This window comes from Micrasema longulum, unplaced genomic scaffold, assembly GCF_059751315.1.
Source record: "Micrasema longulum isolate JH-2025_06_02 unplaced genomic scaffold, ASM5975131v1 h1tg002913l, whole genome shotgun sequence".
NCBI lineage: Eukaryota > Metazoa > Arthropoda > Insecta > Trichoptera > Brachycentridae > Micrasema > Micrasema longulum.
The window spans coordinates 65,702-88,262 of NW_028280032.1; the positions used below are offsets into that span (position 1 = coordinate 65,702).

Consider the following 22,561-nt stretch of genomic DNA (forward strand, 5'->3'; position numbering starts at 1 on the left):
CAAGAGTAGGATTAATCGGCCTGCGTGCATGAGAAGATCTATGAATGTGGGGGAAGCGAGGTCTGTGTGCAAAGATAGAGTGATATGGTGTTCTATCCTCTCTGCCTATCCCTACAGAGAAACGGCGTGATGGTGTGTTTGATTACGATTATTATTATTTTGGCACAAATGATTTTGATTTTTTATTTAAATTTATTTATCAAAATATTGACCGTTTCCATGCGGATGAAGAATACAGTTATGTGTGTGAAATAGAACCAGAATCTTAAAAGGTAACTTGATTTTAAATGTGTTTCTACACTGCATATGAAGCTTAAAATTGATCACCTTACCTTCTATAGAACAAAAATGCTCAAGGTTTTGATGCAATTTGAGTACAAATGTAGTGCCTTATGCACCATCAGCTGCGCATAGAAAAATAATGATGAAGAAATATGATGAGGTACTTAAATTAAATTAGTGGTCCAAATGTGAAGGTCACCTACTGTACTGTCACTGTTCTCGAGATGTTCTCACAATAAATTAGCACATTGACCACCGGCCTAGCATTGTATGTTCAATTTGTTTGTGCAAGGTAAATTTGACATACCACGCACTTTGCTTCTGTCGTGATCAACAAAAGTATTAACAATAACCGGTTATACCTAGATACAACAGCTTGTTAGAATAACCCTTTCCTAAACTTCTAGATGTAGGTTCTGCCGTGCAGATGAGGAAACACCCATACACATTCTAAATGAGTGTGATGCTTTACATCATAAAACGAGCCTCGTCCTCGTGGGACCACTGGTTAAACCTGAGGATGTTAAAGAGCTCCCCCCCTATCTAATTTTAAGATTTGAAGATTTAGCAAAATAAGAAATCTCACCTTCCACACGGTAATCAGGTTCTTTAAAGACCTGAACTTGGAGGGCGAGAACTATTAACAGGGACCCATCACAATAGATCTTAACAGGTCGCAGTGACGTCAGGAGCTTGCATAGTACTGACTCCAGCCTCTAAGAAATGGTCTCGTGGCTGGTGTTGCGTACTCATGGATCAGAGGTCTGAGGCCCAAACTGCACTTTACCCCAACTTGATTTCCATTTTCTAATAGTGAGTCATTTACAACTCGTTGAAATTGGCCACCAAAATTGAAATATTTGGGTAAATTTTGAGATATTTATTTTTTTTGGGTATCAATGAAAGAACAATAAAGAGAAGGAAAAAAACCCAAATGGAAGATGTTTAAAAATTTAAATTAAAGTAAAAAAAGTTAATTTAAAGTTTTTAGTTAGTATTTACAAATGGAAATAATATTAAAAATGAAGAAATTTTTTTTTTTTAAATAATTAAAAGTTGAGAATTAAAATAAAGAATCAAAAACATGCTCAGATAAAAAATTAAAAAAAACATTTTGAAAAAGGAATAACATAAATATACACATACATATTTTATTGGATTCAAAGAAAAGACGAGAAGAATCTTTAAATGAAATATAAGACAATATATTTAAGTCAATTTAAAAAACATCTTCAAAATTAATGACACATTATAGTAAGAGGAGCAATATATTGATTTTATATACATATTCAATATAAGTTATTAAAAGTAGTTTAAAAGTATAAAAACATGTCAATGCAGCAGAGAAAATAGAAAGAAAAACAGGTATGGCAAGTAATCTTTAAAATTTGAAAAAACAATAAAAGGAGAAGATTTTAAACCAAAGGTAGTTGATAAAATTTCATTTAAGCAATTTTGGCAGTAATACGAATTTCAGTAGAGAAATTTGATTAAAAATAACAAGATTAATGTATGTAATGTAAAGTGATGTAAGAGAAAAAGTGATCAACGCAAGTTTTATTCAAAAGTTTTTAATATACTATTTTTAAATAATTGTAATCCTGTATGATAGATATCTTTATGGTTAAAAAAGCTGTTAAAAGTGGAACACGATCAATGTAAAAACGAATTCTGACAATAGTTCGTATTGACACTAAGTATTTGAAAGGTTGGGTGATTTCGTATGGCACGTGATGGACAGTTAATTTGAATTTTATTTAGGAGCTGGGACGAATCATCTAGACTGTTAATAATGTTGTAGAGGAAAGTGAGGTCTATTGATGTTCTCCTTTTTTCAAGGTTAATAAGTTTGTAAAAACGTGCAGATAAGTCATAATTTGGAAATATATATGAGCATCGGAAATTCAAATGTTTAAAAAAATTGTTTTGTTCTTTCCTTGTAGAAGCTGTGTGTAGAACTTGTAGAAGCTGTGCTGCATCTTTTCCAACGTCATCCTCCTACCTCAGTTAGGGTCTTCCAATCCTTCTTTTGCCTCCTGGATGTCCAGTCATGATTCTCTTAGGTACTCACGCATCAGACAGTCTTTCCACGTGTCCAGCCCATCTCAACCTGAGCAGATTTATGTGTGTTGAGATACTAGAGGCTTTATAATATATGCTCTACAATTCGGCATTTTGCCTAATGCGCCACTCTTCTCTACCTTTCACAGGACCACAGATTCGGCAAAGAACTTTTTTTTCAAACACGTCCAGCATTTACTGTCAGTGCCTCGCATTTGTATGCCAATACTGTCCGAATAATGGTCTCGTACAGGGTGATCTTCTAGACTGGAATATGGCTGCAAGGAGAAATATATTCCGTTATTATGTTATGATATTATATTTTCATTTATTTATTCCTTTTTTTAAAAACATTTTAAACAATAATAACAATAGTGTGTCCTCACTGGGGTTACCCGTGCCAAAGACACCTAATAATACTTTTTTTTCAAGCGAGAATATACAAAGAAGACTTAATATATAGAGAGAAATTACAAAATGTTCAGACAGTTTTAAACACTAAGTATTTAAATTTATTGCAACAGAAAGTTTAAAAAAAATTAAAATGGGAATATGGATGTCTAAGCATTTACAGGGTTAATGACTTGTCATTGGCTGGTTTAAGTGGCCACTTTACACACTATGCAACATTCAACATTCTGCCTATGTTTGAACATACACATTTCCTCAACCACTCTATCTGTTGATTTTTGTGAAGTAAAAGAGCTGAAACCTTTATAACGTGGGTGAGATTCATCCGGCTAAACCAATTCACCTACTAGACAACGCCTGAAAATGCTTGTAAATGCCTAGACTTACATATTTCAATCTCAAAAATGTTTTCCTTCTCAGTTGCAACAAACTTAAATATGAACATCTCCCTAGGGAGAAAATCCAGCCAGTCTGCAAGCAATTGGACATACTCAATACTATACCTGTCTGTCTACTTACATTATTCATATTATAAAATACAATAAAAGAACAAAAACAACTATTTGTTTGTAGAGCAGATGATTCTTCTACCCACTTCTTCCCAGCTCCACTATCCATCTTTTAAAGCCTTTTTGAACATTTTCTCGTTTCTAATTGTTTTAATGGACGGTGGATGTAGGTTATAGATTTTAATCGCATAATACTCAAAGTCCCTTTGTTTGAAAATGGTATTAGTTTGCATTTGTTTAAGTTGTCTTTGTGTTGAGGATCTGGTGATTATATTGTTGTTATTGTTAAATAATATGCACACTTTCACATACATAAGATTAAGAAAGGGTCTCTGAGATGGTTTGGTCACGTAGAACAAATGAACGATGAAAGAATGGTAAAACAAGTTTATATAGTGAAAATAAACGGTACTGTGAGACGAGAACGACCAAGGAAGACGTGGCATGATCAAATAAACCAAAATATTATTGTCTGTTCATGTCAAAAGCAAGCAGAACCGAAGGGCATGTATGACAAGATGAATGCCAGGATAGACGTGTGTGGTGGTCCATTCTCTCTGCCTACCCCTACGTGAAATGGGGTGATGGTAGAAGTAGTAGCAAAACATATTTTCAGTTACCAAAACTTTGTTTTATTTTGAAAAGTGCCTTTCAAAATAACTGCATACCATAATCCGAAAACATCATTCATCTGAACAGGGATAAATTTTGGATTTTAAATTTATTTTGTTAAGTATTTATTATTCGAAAAAATCTACACAATAATCTTAAAATATAAGTCCAGCTGAATTGTAAGCATACAACTTTACTTAGCATATAGTTAACCTACATAAATAATAATTTTATTTGAAAAACATTACATATTATAACATATTTTATATTTTCTTATATAATTATAAATTAAAACTATCATTAATAAAAAAAGCTTTTTTCCATTAGCCATAATTTGAACATATGTCTGATTCCTGAATTCAACTAACTATTTTTAATACTTTACAGTTGGATAATTTATATAGCGCCATTTTTGTGAAAATCACCTCAAGGGCGCTGTACAATTAAAAAATATCCCAGTACGTCTTGCAGCTACAGAGCGCATGGACGGTTGGGATTCTAGTTCCTCGTTTTCAATTAAGATCAATCAAAAATTATAACAGATAGGAGCTAGATTACAGGACGTCTTACAGCTACAGAGCGCATAGACGATTGGAATTCTAGACCCCATTTACAAAATTTAGGTATTTAAAGTTGATATATGAAAGCTAGATAACCAATAATCGTGCAGCTACAAAGCGCATGGACGAGAGGAATTCCAGCAAAGTTAAAACAATATCAATAAATTTATAAAAAATAGAGTATAGTAGTAAATTGGTCAAGTGTTCATGCCAAGAAGTAAGCAATAAAAAACTAAATAAATCAAACACTGTTTCAACTCCATGGTTAACAAAGTGAGATAGATGTCCGAAGAGAAGCTTTTGTAGACAGTATGTAGATACCGTCGCCATGTGGCCCGCTGGCTGGTAGATAGTTTCTGGAAACGCACGTGTGTAGTACTATTATGCCTTTTGTTCCAATGACTTGGTGTCCATTTTGGTCCGTATTATTTCGTTTTATGAGGCGCAACATTCCTGTTCAAATTCACTTTTTTACATGATTTTACACAAATGCGTGTATGAGCGGTTTGATTTATCATTTTGTATATTATTAGAAGGCAGATATTTGAAATATTATGTATTTATCAATAAATGTCAGTTCACTTTTAGTAGTACTGTTGTAATTTATTAATTATGGGTGTAGTGTTCTAAATAGCAAAATTTAGGTACTTTCGCGTCAAAAACTGATGCATTCTTAAACGGTTTTAAAGGATTCATATAAAATTTTATGATTTTAAGGTTACAGACGCACTATTTTTTGTAAGTTTCCATTGTTCACTATTTGTCACATATTTTGTTAAGAATAAAGTATAAAACAATGCTATTAAATAGTCTTCTTTTTTCCACTGTTTGTTGAAACATGACTACACTACTACATACTAACGATTTATAAACATTAACTCATTGTTTTCTAACATATAACAACTTATTTTCAGATTTATTATAAGATTATAAGCTACGGTTGGAGAGGAACTATATTTCACGCCCAGCCCGTACGGTGGCTGAGTGATATTGTTTGATAACATGTTAATATATTTTAGGTATACTATATTGCAGTGTCCTTTTGCAATATTTATTGCAATATCCAAGAGCAGCTAGCCCTTTCATACTAGTAAACCCGTTGTTGTATTTGTGTACCAACTTGTGTTTATACTCGGAGTGCGACGATGCTGACAAATTAAGTTGTATGAAAGTAGAGCCCTAACTGACAATTTTTTTACAGATTTATACATTAATGATATTGAAATATTGTGTCTCTGGCGGTATACATTTTTATGCAGTAGCAATTTGATACTTCCTCCAAAATTTCAAAAGGAAAACATTACACTCTCATTCAACTGAATATCCCATCACGTCTTTGGTTGAGGAAAATTTTGCTGAACAAAAAAATACATCCACCATTTGTCGAATGATCGAGAATTGGTGTCTTTGACTCCCCCATTTGCGGTTGTCGTTTTAAAGAGAAAGATCTCAGCCACTTATTCCTTGTTTGCCCAATAAATGACCAAATGCCAACCTTTTTCAAGACTTTGGCCCTACTAATTTCTCTTCCTACAAATATCCGACTCATCTTAGCGAGCAGGAATCCATTTATATACAACCTTATGATCGACTGGGGCCTGTTGTTGGATCGGTGGCACGGTGACAGTAGCATGAAGATGGGTGGAGGATTGATCGTTTGGTGGAGGGATTCTCCTTTTTCGTTTCAAAACTAAAAAGCAGAGAACTTTCTCGGAATTGTTAGACTTACCTATGTTTATGTTGCTTGCAGACCGGACGGTTGGGCCTGGTTGCTGGTTGCTGGTTACGTACTGCGAACCAGTTTGTTTATAAAATAATTCAACATGACATTGGCAAAAGCATCAAATTTATTATGCAACGCCATTTTATTAAAACAAAATTGATACTTAATATAATTTTGCGAAGATTGAATAAAATTAAAATTAATTTCGTTTGATAGCCCTCAAGAAGTAATAGCATATTGTATATTTGATTCTGAGAGAGATAAATAAATAATTCATCAAGTATTAACAGGAACATAATACATATTTCAATATATAAATTCTATTACTTATTGCTTTTAATCGCTTACAAAATTTTCTACATCCCATGCATTCAAAATTACATCCATTACATTAATTATCATACACAAAATAACATTAAAAGTACATCTCATTTAAAATTACAATCTATTGTTAAACCTAAATACACATATTGCTCAATATTTTCACATATGCATGGCTGCACCATATAACTGTGAATACATGCGTAGTTATGTGATATAATTGATGGTGTTGTATAAATTTTATTGTTTGGCGATCTTATGTGCATAAGTTTGGTTTTCTTAGAATAAGTTATTAAACCTGGGTCATGAGAATGTCTACGGTATTCGGACTATCGAGGCCCTGCTATTTATGTTTACAATAAAACATCTGGCTTCTGCCGTTTAAATGATGATTTCCAGTAATCCAGGTCCGATATCTGCCGGACTACTGAGAAACCGCTGTATACACATATTAGTGCAAAAAATTTAATTATTTCTTTAAGGGCAATCTAAGATAACTCCGTTATCTTAGTGTTGAGTGGGACGAATAATATACTGCACCGACAAAGTACAACAAAAGAAGTATTAAAAATATTTCCTTTATCCTTGCAGGGTTCCCTTCAGAGTTGTTCTACCGGGGCAGTGCCATGTGGGAGACGTTGTACGGCATGATCTGCGCCTATCCCATCGTATCCTTCGTCTTCGTGCCCATCTACTACTCTCTGGGCATCACGTCCGTGTACCAATACCTGGACCTCCGCTTCAAGTCCCGAACCGTCCGCTGCCTTGCCTCGGCCACCTACATCTGGAGACAGGTGCTCAACCTCGGAGTCACCATATTCACGCCCTGTGTGGCCCTGAACACCGTCATAGGTCTGCCGTACTGGGCGTCCATTCTCGGCATCACAGCTATCAGTATTCTGTTCACAATATTCGTAAGTATTATTTAAGAAGTTTTTCATGTCTGGGCGGATTTTTTCGCGTCCGGGCTGATTAAGAATACAGTTCTGTTGGTGAAATAAAACCAAAATTCTGGACAAGCATTTTCGACTCGACGGTTACTCTCACGTAAAGATCCTGAAAAATGAAATTGGGTAAGGATAAGTGTAGCGGTTGACCTGTTGCCTACCATTATTGAGGTCCCGGGTTCCATTCCTGGCAGGGTCGACGTATTATATTAATGGTGGTTTATCAATGAAATATTTCACTGTCCCTTGACTGGTACCCGAAGCTTAAGACTGATCACCTTACCTTCTATGTAACAAAAAATATTAATATACACTACATTTGTTGTATCTATGCAATGCCCTATGCATTACTGGGTGCCGATACGTAGTATAAAACGTTGTAATTTTTATTTAATTTATTTACTTTATTAACATATATGGCCAAATTGCCTTTTACAAAATTTATAGTATAAACATATTTGGATTAATTATTTAAAAAAAAACATTCATTACTAAGATAAAGAAACAAAAATCAAACCAAAAAAATATATAACACATTCAGTAGAAGTTTAAAATAATTAAAAATAAAATGAAATAAAAAATATTTACAGGTTAAATAATATATAACAGGAAAATCCTAAGGCTCTGTTTCATATAACAGTTGTTATACTAAAGGCTTAATTATCATTCACCATATTTGAAAAAGTTCAATAGGTTTGATCTATAAGAACAATATCCTGCACTAAATATATCGGATACGTGGGAATAACTATTACCGAGTTCCTGTACAGAATTACAAGTATACACTGTCCGTGAATTGTTGCTACAAAATGGTGGTACCTGTCTAGTAATTCTTCCAAGCACCCCAAAGTTGATGAGAGATAACAGTTCTGGACAATCCCATATTAAATTTACGATTTTGAATAAGTTTAATTAGTCTATAATTTTTCTTTGTTTGTTAAGTTTAAACAAATTTAATGTTTTTAATAAAAAATTGAAATTCAAAAATTGTATCAATACATATGTATGTATATTATTTTATACACATCTATTGATATATAGGGTCATTTTTGTGAAAATCATCTCATGAGCGCTGTGCAATTAATATTCCAACACGTCCTGTTGCTGCAGAGCGCATGGAAGGTTAGAATTTTAGATGCCATTTACAAAATTCAGGTATAAATTTATTTGAAAGTTGAAAATATTTACATATGGAAGCTAGATACCAAATGCTTTTCAGCTACAGAGCACATGGAAAAGTGGAATTTTAGCAACTTAAGAATGACTTCAATAAATTAGTAAAACACTTTGTGCTTAGAAGTAAGTTTGTTAAATGTTTATGATAAGAAGTTAAAAATAAAAATCATTTTAATAAATCTCTGTTTTTGTTCAAAAGGTAGCTATGATTGTACTATTATGGCTAACAGCTTGGTTTCTAATTCCTGGTAGTTAAATGCACATGGTAGTTGCCGAGGGATGTTTCCTGTTGCTCCATTGACTTTGTGTCTTTTTTGGTCAACATTGTTTTGTTTTATTAGTCGCAACTTTCCTGCTCAATTTCGCTCATTACTCCCATATTTTAAATTCCATAAATCATTGACTTTATTTATTATAATACTAACAATCTTCTTTGTTAAATATTAAAGTTGAAATAAATTGATTGTGATCAAATTTACATTACTAGAATACTGTTTCTTTTAAGTTCAACGGGCAACTTGTGGCAAAAGGACTATTCATTTTATGTTGATTGTGCACATTGAACATAAAATAAATAGTCGATTGGCTGCTGATTTTGTTGGCCTTCCCAATAACAATGATTATGGACAGTGGCGATTTTGCATTGAACCCCCTCATATTGTTGGTGATATTAACTACCGTGTAACTATCAGCAGTATCACCGACGATATGCTTTGTTAGATGTTTTCCCAAAACCGATTATGTATATATGTTTTTCGCTACTTTATCCTTAGTCATTGACCAAGCAAAATTTTAATTCTGTAAATACAAGAAGTTTGTTTTCTCAGCTATTAGCTTCTCGGACAAATAAATCATTTCTACTTAAAATACAAATATCCAATGTATACATTATGATCATCTTCAAACAGTCAGATGATTACAGTGCGAAATTCTTCACTTTGCATATCACGGTACAAAGTCAAATATGTACACATATTCAAATACACATCGTATCATACTAAACTTTAGCCAAATTTGTGTTCTTATGATTTAAGCAAACATTTCAATTTTGAGGCCAGTTCAACCCTCAGACATTTGAACTGTGAGTCCATTAGATACTAGCCATGGAACCATAACTCGATTTTCTAATTGAAATTGGAAAAAAAAAAATTCTTACACATGTGGGGTTCATAGTTCATAATTGATGACACAAACGTGTTAAAACGTTTCACCTGAAATAGTGTGATGACCGAAGTAAGCAATGTCATCATTTTCTATATAATTCAATATCACATTTAATGCAACTGTATCAATAGTGCACGTGAAATCGGGAGCATCGTTCTGCAGTACATTCACATCGTCCTTACCATGAAGAAATGAACTACAAAGAAACGTCGCCTGTAAAGAGACCACAGAACGCTGTCAAAATCAGTCAGCCCAACAAGTTCAGTTCAGTCAGTCAGTCCTGCTCGACTATGTAGTGACTGAGTGCAGTTCCAGCATGTAATTCAAGTGCAGTCTCTTCAACCCATCATCGACATAACACTCGTCCGACATAATTCATTATTTATTAGCCATGTAATAAATAACCGGTAATAAACAGTAACCTTGTGTCTTCTCTGTCAATCTCTAACTGGGGTAGGAGCTCCCACTAACCCTCAACTACCTAATCTTATACACACAGTAAAAATTTTAGTAAAAAGTGTGTAAAAAAAATATAATTTTACTTTTAACTATACCAGCTATATAAAAGTGAAACTGAGATAATAGCGCCTTTATGAAAAGAGTGAATAATCAAATCTACACAACAGTCAGAATATTTTTGACTTGAACAAATGATAAACAACGAATATATGAGTTTTTCCATAGTACAAACAAGAATCAAATTATGCATTTGACCAGTTTTATTGATTTTTTAAATACCGTAAGATATTCCTAGTCCTGTGGGTGTTATCTACAAATAGAGAAATGCCATTTTTGTGATCGACACTATTTTCGAAAGGTGATTATTTCAGTTTTTTTTATGAAAACGACCTGGCTGTTTTTAGCAGAATATAAAATTGATCTTACTGCACCCGATAACACCAAATTTATTTTTTATAAAATTGTGGACTGGGTGCTTTCTGCATAATGCGTTCAAATGTTCTTCAAGTCTGTTGTAATATGAACAAACTAATTTATTAATCTAATAATATATAGGGTGTTAACTTACGTTGTGTCCATTTATTTAAATTTTCTTCTCTACTAGATATTGTGTTTGCTTTTACCTTACATATATTATTTTATTTGATTATAATCCTTCAAACTGAATATAAATACGTAGACTATGTCCATATACTAGTTATTTTCTCAAACTGGACTATTAGGGTAGGTACGAAGAAATTACCTTAAGGCAATATGCCCGCCCTTACACAATGTACATGTATATAAATAAATATTTTCCTCTCAAATATGAAGAGAGATGTCTCATATATTTTACTCAATATCAAGCATTCACAGCCATACATGAGTACATAATGAGGACGTAATAGTGTTTCGAAGATGGAGATTTTCATTTTTCTCAACACCACTTGAGATGCGAGATGTCTTCTAATGCATGCCAATAATGTATGGCATTTGATCGCAGATTATCCATAGTTATAATAATAAAAGTTAGATTTGGGAGCACTCTGACATTTCATAAACACATAGAGACAATCAGCGGTAATGCATTGAAGATATTAGGATTCGTTCTGCGTACTGCCAGGGTTTTCGAAAATATCCGCGTACTGAGAACTCTTTACAACTCCTCAGTGCGAATAGACTCGAGAGTGGCTCGATGATTTGGGGGCCGCATGAACTGAAGTACTCTCTTATGATAGAGAAAATCCAAAATAAATTTCTGAGATAACTCATGAGAGAGTGCGGGTATTATCCTCGGCTCTACCCGACCGAGTTTCCCAGGGTATGCTTGGCTACAACAGTTTGGGGAGTAGAAGGGATGTGTATTTGACTACACATTTTTATCGATTGTTTCGCGGCATATCGATCATAATCGATAATTCTGAGATTATCATGAGCATTGGTTTGTATGTTCCTGATAACTACCCAAGACAGCGTCAGCATAGATTGTTTCGTATTCCGATATTCAGGACCAACCTGCCTATGGCTATGCCTGTTGGAAGGGCTACCACTATGCTGCTATGGTTATGCCTGTTGGAAGGGCTACCGCTATGCTGAACAACATCGCTCTGGATACTGATCTGTTCCATGTATCCGAAGGGGTTTTCCGGAGCAGGATTCTCCTACTACTTTGACATGAGTCTCTATCGTGTATTTTTTTTCTTTTTTATAATAATATATGTTTATATATATTTTTATATAATATTGAATATATGTTTATAATGTATATGTTATATTTAAAATAAATGAATTGAATTGAATAAAATAAATAAAATAAACAAAATAAATAAAATAAATAAAATAAATAAAATAAATAAAATAAATAAAATAAATAAAATAAATAAAATAAATAAAATAAATAAAATAAATAAAATAAATAAAATAAATAAAATAAATAAAATAAATAAAATAAATAAAATAAATAAAATAAATAAAATAAATAAAATAAATAAAATAAATAAAATAAATAAAATAAATAAAATAAATAAAATAAATAATATAAATAAAATAAATAAAATAAATAAAATAAATAAAATAAATAAAATAAATAAAATAAATAAAATAAATAAAATAAATAAAATAAATAAAATAAATAAAATAAATAAAGTAAATAAAGTAAATAAAGTAAATAAAGTAAATAAAGTAAATAAAGTAAATAAAGTAAATAAAGTAAATAAAGTAAATAAAGTAAATAAAGTAAATAAAATAAATAAAATAAATAAAATAAATAAAATAAATAAAATAAATAAAATAAATAAAATAAATAAAATAAATAAAATAAATAAAATAAATAAAATAAATAAAATAAATAAAATAAATAAAATAAATAAAATAAATAAAATAAATAAAATAAATAAAATAAATAAAATAAATAAAATAAATAAAATAAATAAAATAAATAAAATAAATAAAATAAATAAAATAAATAAAATAAATAAAATAAATAAAATAAATAAAATAAGTAGCCTGTGATGTCCCTAGTATGGTGTCCATTTTGGCAGCAATTCTGTTCTAAGTGACAAAGTTAAATAAAAGTCACAACATTTTGACTAAACGTTGTCATGCTGTTAGTAATTAACATTACTTTAAGAGTCATTGACATACGTATAATTTTTATTAAAAGTCTCCTAGCAAAAAACTATCTTGATGTATTAAGTACTTAATCAAACAAGTGATTGTGTATGTATGGTATAAATTCTTATGGAAGGAATTTGACAAATTAAAGAAAGTCCATAGCTGATGACGTTCAGATCCTGTTCAATTATATTTATTTCAGTGCCTGAAATATGTTTACTTAAATAGGGAATTATTTAGTAATAATCTAAATCATCGGATTAGCAGTAGTTCCATTGGGTCAGTTCCAGGATGCATAACTAAGTTCGCACAGAGGCACTCCTTACATGTTGGTCCAAGATCCTTCAATCTTCTACCTAAAATTACAAAACATTAAATCACTGATACCGTTTAAAGTAGGTTTGAGGTCTTGGATTAGCATGGAAGGAATAGATAGACAGCTTCTTTAAAAAAAAAAAAAAATTGTAGTGAAATACTGCAAATAAATCCTGTCTTTTGTTTTATCAGCATACGTTAAACTTGTTTGTTTTTTTTTTTCTTCATGGCTGTCATACAATATTTATATGCTATGAACATTTAAATCATTAAAAAAGGAATGGCCCACGCTCAGGCTCTGAAGTCTTTGTGGGCATTATTTCCAAATTATGTTCTCAATTTTAAGATGCATTTTTTAAAGTGTATTTTAGTAATAAAAATTCTATGTAAATATACAGGATGTTTATTAAACTCTGTCACATCCGAAACCACGATGATCAGTATGAGCAAGAAGACATATTGGCACATAAAAATAATATATTAGAACCAATAAAATTTAAAAAAAATAAATATCAAAAAAAGCAAATGGTCTTCTTACAGGGGAGAATCGAAGAGAGGGAGGAGGGAGTCTGATACTGAGCCGCGCTCCCCTCACTTCTCCCCTGCATAAGTAAGCAACCATTTGTTTTTTTTAATATTTCATTTAAAAAAAAATCTTTGTATTAAATATTTTTTTAAATATGCTAATATGTCTTCTTGCCCATACTAATCGACGTGGTTTCGGATGTGACAGGGTTTAAAGAACACCCTGTATGTATGGAAAAATAAACAAATTAAAAATTAAAAAATACAGAAAACGTCATCCTATACAATGTTTATATAATTTTCAAGTTCTATACAGTGCACTAAAAGTATATCTATGATTTTATTTCACGAGGAAATGGTTTAGAATAAATTTCTGAGGTATCTTTACTTAAGGGAGTGCGGATATTATCCGTGGTTGTACCCGTCTGACTTCATACTGGGAATGCTTGGCTACAATAGTTTGGAGAAAAGAAGAAATGCATACTTGCTTATGTATTTTTTCCGATTAATCCGTGGTATTACAATAAACATATGTGTAATGGAGAGTATTTTTCTTTATGTTCCAAATGACTACCTTAGACATAGACAGCTTAAGCTGTTTTATCTTCCTGCTTGTAGAACTAAACTGCCGATGGTAATGCCAGTAGGAAGAGCAATGTCTTTACCTTTAACCGTATCTCTTCGGATATTGACATCTTTCATAATTCATCTTCATAAAGTTCAGAGAGGAAAGCATTCTTTCTTTATAATTGCTGGGTATTTTTATTTTACCACCTTTGTATATTTAAATTTTAGTCTTAACTTTTTCGTGTTATGTTTGCATTGAAATATTTCGTAATGTACATAAATGTTTATAAAATAAATAAATTGAAAATAAGATTGAAAAATAAGATTAAACGACAGAAAAAACTATGATGAAACTGTGGTACCTATTCAGTATTAACACTCTTCTGAAAAATAGTTTGTGGGTGACATTTGAGGTTTAAAACAAGGTCTTTAATCGAATAATTAATTTAATTACAGGGTGGACTCAAAGCTGCCATCAAAGCTGATGTGATACAAGGAGTGACAATGATACTAATCAGCTTCGCTATCATAGTTCAGTGCTGCATAGAAGTCGGTGGTGTCCGTCCAATATTCACTATTCCTGCAGAGAGAGACAGGCTGAAGTTCTTTGAGTAAGTGAATTCAGAACCAATCAAACGAATTTATCTTTATTTTAGTTCAGTGCCATGTAGTAGCTTTTATTTATAAAACCAAATTTGACAAAACCATTGCTATACAAGGTGTTCTTTAAACCTTGTCACATCCGAAACCACGATGATCAGTATGGGCAAGAAGACATGTTAGCATATTTCAAAAAATATTTAGAATGAAAAAAAGAAAAAAAGAAAAAATATTTACAAAAAACAAATGGTTGCTTACTTCTGCAGGGGAGAAGCGAAGGGGGCGCGGCCGTGCGGATGACAGTGTATCAGGGTCCCCCCCTCCCCCTTACCTCTCTTCGTTTCTCCCCTACAGGAGTAAGCAACCATTTGTTTTTTATTTATCTTTAATTTTGTGAGATTTTAGTCGTTTTAAAAAATTACTTTAATGTGCCAATATGTCTTCTTGCTCATCGTGGTTTCTGATGTGACGGGGTTTAAAAAACACCCTGTATAATATATTTGATTCCACAAACCATGTAATACTGTAATAAATCTATTTTTATTTTTATAAAGAAAGTACAAAATACTTATCTTTATCTCGAGTGTAAAATAATAAAATGTGTAAATATTGCTATTTAGAAATATGGAAGTTTGAAAATTTCCCTTGCTTGAAAAACTGGGTTTTAAATATATTTTTTTTACGCCTTAATGTTTTAAACCTTTCCCTCACTAAGCATCCAAAAATTACACATGATCCGAACGGGGGGACCGAATGACCCCAGCGCCTACTTGTATATGGCGTCAGGAGAATAAAACGTTAGAAGTGTTTATGACCGTGAAATAATTTATTCATGTTTTCGCGTACACATATTTTACTCATTCGTGTATTTTATTCATTTTTGATAGTTTGCCGAATGCTAAGGTACATAAAGTGAAGTTGACCCTTGTATTATTTACGTCTTTTTTGTTTTGATATTAAAAAAAAAAAAACAACTATTTTAAAATTTAAAAACAAAAACCGGAAAATGCTTTTTTTATTATTTTAACGATTACAAAAAAATTACTACAAATAGCTTAATAATACTTAGTTATCGAATTAAAATCGGTCTATGGGGGATTCGAATCCCCCCCTTCCGTCCGGCTAGGTTAACATATTACAGCAGAGATGAAGAACATTTTAGATAAGGTATTATAGAAGTCTAGGTGGAACTGGTGGAACTGCATTTTAATTATAATAATAAAAATATGTACGTAGTTTTATACTACTATTATTAATTTTTACCAGTGACTGGGTTTCGTTTTGACCAACGTCATCAGACTGATATAACTAATGGTTTAATTTTAACTTATTTTTGTTTCACACTTTTGAGCTTGTGACAAATGTGACGGTTTTGCATTTAAACCTCAAACATTAGAAATTTTTGCATACTGTTTTTACACCCCATATTTTTGAAAGAGTTGCAATGTCAGAATGGCCCTGGGCTGGGCATATCGCCCGCAGCTCAGACGATAGATGAACAAAATACCTCTTGTGTATATACATGATTTTTCACAGGCTTTGAACTAATAATGATATATTTATTGAGGTTATTTTTGTTTCCGATTTGACTCTAATGTTTGTTTATGAATATTTCAGTTTCAAATGGGATCTAACGGTGCGAGTGGACACCATGTCCGCGTGGTTAGGCCAGATGTTCATGTCTTTATCTTTGTACGGGTGCCAGCAGAACTACGTTCAGAGATACTGCAGTATGAAGTCACAGACCAGAGTCGAGAAGTAAGAACATACTAGAAATGTATTTAATACAAAGCTTTCAGTTAAGAGATATCTTCTTCTTCAACCTTATTCTCTCCACTGCTGGATGGCGACCTCTTTTAAACGTCTCCATTCCTTCCTATCACCCGCTTTCATCATTCATGTTTTACTGGCTATCGAGGCAATGTCATCGATCCATCTCTTCTGTGGCTTTCCAACACTCCTTTTGTTTGCCAATGGTCTCCACTTTATTATTATGGGTGTCTACTTCTTCATTCGACATACCAAGGCAGTGCCATATGCATTATTGGACGAGGATGGGAGGGTGGCAGTAATTTCTTCTGAATCATCTACATCGTAATTTTCGTATTTTTCTTTAAGGATTTTCATCTTTACAGAACCCTGATCACGATCATCCCCGTCATAACAGTCCTCTTCAGTTTGTCGTGGGTCTGCGGGATGGGTATCTTCGCGACGTACGCCGACTGTGACCCACTCACCACCGGCTATATCAAGAAGATGGACGAGGTCATGCCCTTCTTCGTTGAAGACAAGTTTACCTACCTTCCCGGCCTTATGGGCCTGTTTCTTGGCAGCCTCTTCAACGGGGCCTTAAGGTATTTTAATTAATGATGAAGTATTTAAAATTTAAATAAAATAACAAAGTTATACTGAATGTTATTAAATATTTGTTTATATCCAATTATCGACATTTCTATGTCTACCGGTTTCGAGATGTTCCTGTCTCTTCGTCAAGACACCAATTAAACCAACCTGCAAAACCCACTGTACGCCTTTACCATAGTTGCACAAAAATATATAAAACAAACCAACACGAAATATCCAAGCAAATACGGAAATCAGCATACATTTATAAAAGCCTAAGAAATATCTTGAAAGCTCAACTTATGAGACAAATTTACTATACTTTTTGCCAAAGCAAATTATCATATTGCAATTTAGCTTGGGGAGGTTGCTCTCGTTCAATCCTTGAACCAGTAAAATAGCACAAAAATGCATCATGAAGATTATTCTAAACACCCTCAAGGTATCCAACGGAAGATCTATTCGCTGAGTTTAAGATATTGGACGTAAGACAATTGTTTGTGAGGTGCCTACTACTTAAATTTTATAATAAATTAAGTGAGGTAAAAAAAACCCAACAAAATATAAACACTCGTTTAGCAACACAAATTAACTGTATTGTCCCATTTGTATAAACTGCCTTTGTTACAAAGGAATATAATGTAATTGCTCCAAAAATATTAAAGGATTTAATGCCGAATATAAAAGGGTCAAAATGTAAAACAAATTTTCAAATAAAAAAAACTGCACACGTAGCGAGAGATTATTTTGAAAAGTAAATGTAGATTAATAAACATAGTACTTTATATAAATGGTACACGTATTTTTTATAATTTAATGTCTTTCATTACTTTATTTTTGTTTTTTATTATTTATTATACTATATTATTTACGTTTAAATAACAAGTATTCTTGGCACATATATAAGTATATACTTTATATTAGTATAATAACGATTGTTAATTTCTTTCATTTGATTAGCTAGGCATTTAAAATGAAGTAGTTTTAGTTTTATTGTTATTGTTATATTAGTATAGAACTACTTATGCTTTAAGAGATAAAAAATCTCCATCTTAGAACAGGCTGAGCCATGTTAGATGGAGACTATCCTAAACAGAGAACACTCTGTTTTAATTTTCTATTCACTAGTTTTATATAGATTCCCTGTTATCCTTACATGCTCTGATAAGGTTATAAAAATATTTTATGTTGTGAATAAAAAATATTTATTTTTAAAAAAATGTGTATTTTCGTCGAATGCAACCCTGGTAGGTCGATGAAAAAAAGATTTGTGCTTCTAACCTTTTTTTTACAAATTCGATTAAAAAAATTGATACTTACCAACACGCGCAGCGCAAAGATCTACATTTCGCTAAAAATGGCATGAAAATCGGTTAAGCCGTTTAGGAGTTTAGTGACATCACACGTATAGAAGAATAATATATAAATATAAAGATACTGTCGGCTGACAGTGGCGACTAGCAGGTTGTAAATCCGCTTTTGGATTCGGAAAAGAAAAAATTCGGAAAAGTCCAGAAAAATTGCAATGAAGATCTGAAGACGAAGTGGCAGAGTTATCGGGCAGAGTAGAGATAAACGAGAGTGGTTTACTGTTTTCAATGGATGTTTTTATTTTTCACATGTGCGCATATTTATACAGTGTTACATAATCTGACCCAACAGTTAACCTTGGTATGGGAATCGTGCCGGCCCCCCACTCTTGCCAAGTATTCTCCCGAGCGGCCGACGTAAATAAGCGCCCTCTAGCCAACGTATAAGCCACGACCCCCTCCCCTGTTCCTCCGTTGCACAAGCATGCGCCGACCAGAGTGGACGTGAAAGGGCCTCTAGCTTGACACGCTTAGCTCAGTTCGTCCTTTATACGGCGGCGGCCGGTTAGAATCGGAATTAGCCTCGCAGACACATACATATTTAAATACAACTAAAATAAAGATTGAAACATTTATACTAAACATTCAATAATGAACGAAAGGACTATGACGCCAGCTTTAGTTTTAATTTCTGTATTTTTATTAAAGTCATGATTTACATTGATTACGTGATTTGCAACTAAATATTTTCATTTCAGTCTTTCTGTGTCCAACCTCAATTCTTTGGCAACCGTTACATACGAAGACTTCCTCTCCCAGTCCCCGGCCTTCAGCAACCTGAAGGATCGCCACCAGCTCATGATGATTAAGATACTCGGAGCCATCTATGGAGTAATCATCATGGGGGTCAGCTTCGGCGTGGGACTGCTGTCGGGAGTCATCGAGAGCAGTATGCTGATGACTTCTGCCACTTCTGGTCCTCTTCTCGGAGTGTTCTTGCTTGCCATGCTGGTTCCTTGCGCCAATAAAAAGGTAAAAAAAAAAATGACGCCAACTGGGCTAAATACAGTTAATAAATTGAAAGTTAATTATAGGTGTTTTATAGTAGTTGAAATCACTGATGGATTTAGGTCTTTTAATTCACAAAAAACAATGCAAACCCGTGGTAATCAGTCTTATGGTTCAGGTGCCAGGCAGGGGCGAACCGTGTATAGAAGCGATTATGCGCAGCTTACCATTATATTTGACTTACCATAATAATGTTTTACTGTAACTTTTTTTACAGAAAGACAAATAAATAATTACTATTTATTTTAAATCATTTCCACCATCTTTATTTTTATCCTAATATAAATATTAATATTAATAAAGCGCGCCCAGCGCTTGCGGTGAGCCAAGAAACTAGCCAATTATTCCAGCTTATTTTTTCATACAAATAAGTATACTATATTTAGAATGTCTTAACCCCAGTGCGGGTTTTTCTCCTAGATTAAACTTGCAGATTACTATTACTATTAACTTGAAGATTCTTGATTTGGAAAACAGTATTTCAAACATTATTTCTTAAGGGCTATTTTTCTTAAAGATGGTATTTTTGACATTAGATCATAATAACTTTCATGCGTTATATTGCAGGATATATGGCGCTCGACGCAGCCGTATTTAGCACTATTAATTCCTAGAATAATTCGGCTAGTAGACATTTCCATTGAATACCTTATATCGACTGAATTCATAGTGCTATTTTTTTTTTTTTTTTAATGAGTTATATATTAAAGTTATGGACAATATATCTATATAATATAAAATATCACAAGGTTATGTCGTTTGAGTTGATTTCATGGATGAGAGTTGTTGCATCACACAGAACCACAGAAAAATATCATTTTGTAGTATACATTACTTACATTATATTATGTACCTTCTTTGTAGGTACAAATATATGATATTTTTTATAGCTTACCTGTAAATAAAATCACCATTCGCCACTGAAGCCAGCGCAGGGACAATTTCAGTCTAAAACCAGCTCCATATAATATCTTTCTTCAATCCGTGCCTCATGTCTGAGAATGGTGATCACGCCTGACCCCAGGCATGGCTCATCTGTGGACAGTATTTTCCATCTGGAACGGTCGTGTGCTCTTCTATAGGCATTTGTCAGTGATAATGAGGAAGTTTATTGGTTTTTAAATATTTTTTGTTTGTTGACAAACTATGAAACTAAGCTAATATTTAAAAAAATAAAAAAATATCGTATTATCAGCGCTACGAATTTTTCAAGTTTTGTACTTCTGAAATAACTTCGTGTGCGGCGTCAGAGGTTCTCTTCCGCTTATTTTCGATCTATTCGGCCCATTGGTCCATTCACGGCAAGCAAACTGGAAATCTTCCATAACATCATTGGTTGATTCATATGAACAGTCATCGGGTCAAAAAAACTCGCCCAAGGTTCTGGTTCTGATTTCACACACAGAACTGTAACATCCGTCCGGCACAGGCAAGAATCAATACATGGAGAAATTTGCATGTTCAAATATAGACAGAATTACACTTCCTTCTCAGAAATGTTTTCCCTTTCTATTGCGATAAATGTCAACTTAACAATTTATTTTTGTCATATTTATTTATTAACGGACATTTTCCATTTATACAATTTATAGAGTTAAAATATTACAATAAAAGAATAGTTAAAAATATTTTTTAAAAAAGAAGCATTGAAAAACATAAGGGACATCGAGACAAGATCTGGACTATTTATTTAGTGCTAGTTTAAATCGCTGTAAACTTAAACCAAAAAATTCCAGATCTTGTCTTGAGTTGACAATACGACAAAGACGGGTCATTGGAGAATTCAGGCCATAGTTTGTTCTATGCTGATCGATGAACAGTACTTCATTGTCCCTCAACCTACGGGTTGGAATATGGAATTTTACTTGTCCCAGCAATGATGGAACATCGATTATACCATTTAGTATGCCGAACTAGACTAGAAATATTTAACATTGACTCTACATCAGCATAAGAATAATTACCTCTCTCTAGTCCAAGCATCCACGCTACTTTTCGAAGCATGCGATGTTGGACAAATTCAATGTGATTTATGCGATTCACATAGAATGGAGACCAGACCACGGAGGCATATTTTAGAAGAGGGCAAACAGATAAGCAGTAAAGAGTTTTGATTGTACGGACATAAGTAAAATCAGAGGATATTCTGGTTATCAAAAAAAAAAAAGAACATATGAACTATCTATGTCACCGCCAATAAATCAACCACTAAATTTGGCGGCACGGCTGATCATTAAATGCCAGTATTCATTTAGAAATAAATTTAACAATAATAAATGTAAAATGTCACAGTAATTGAATTCATATGCAATAAGGACCGGTGTTTTTATTTCAAAGATTTTTTCTCCAAATTTATTTCTGTGATTGACCTATTAAACTTCGACTCATTCAGACCTGTCACGTTCTAGCGTTGTAGCCTAGCCGGTGGCGATTGGTTTTGTGAATAAAGGATCGCGGGTTTGGGCTGACAATTTCGCGTAAACTCTTTCAAATTTCAATTTATCGATCCTCCACAAACAAATCGTAGCAGTTTATTGGTGGTCCTGGCACTTACTTGGCGTTGCCAGTGTCCATTCATTAATCAATGTGAGGGAGATTAAAATATTTTGTTTGTGTGTTTCCAGGGAGCTATTGTTGGAATGCTATTGTCCCACATTGTTACACTTTGGGTTACAGTTGGACATCTGATGTATGATACTAAAGATGTGGTCATGCTGCCATTATCAACTACCGTAAGTTACATTTTTTTATTTATTAATAACAAATGAAAAAAAATAATACAACTAAAAACAATTTTTTACATTCATCAAATACATTAACTTTTCCCGTTACGTAAAATAAATAAACCATTCTTGTGCACATAATGGGGAGTACATTTTGATACTCTTCTGAATTTCTTTATTATCAACAATATTTTGAGTTTGTTCAAATTTTTGAAAACAAGGACTGGATTCAATTCCTCGGGAAGCTGTTTATATTGAAAAATTTCAACAGAGATTAAGAAAATTTTAGAGAA

The 22,561-nt window shown here is 32.8% G+C and overlaps 1 protein-coding gene across 2 annotated transcripts in view; it reads left to right on the forward strand.

Annotated features, from left to right (window-relative positions):
• LOC148271360 (sodium/iodide cotransporter) overlaps positions 1-22,320 on the forward strand; it is a 43,496-nt gene extending 21,176 nt beyond the window's left edge. For both annotated transcript variants that reach the window (XM_088241488.1, XM_088241489.1), the window contains exons 3-8: positions 7,071-7,393; positions 14,681-14,835; positions 16,442-16,582; positions 16,960-17,178; positions 19,236-19,509; positions 22,170-22,320. In XM_088241488.1, coding sequence (XP_088097614.1) covers positions 7,071-7,393; positions 14,681-14,835; positions 16,442-16,582; positions 16,960-17,178; positions 19,236-19,509; positions 22,170-22,313 — 1,256 coding nt within the window. In that variant the 3' untranslated portion in view covers positions 22,314-22,320. The remainder of the gene's footprint in view (positions 1-7,070; positions 7,394-14,680; positions 14,836-16,441; positions 16,583-16,959; positions 17,179-19,235; positions 19,510-22,169) is intronic.
• The last annotated feature ends 241 nt before the right edge of the window (positions 22,321-22,561 follow it).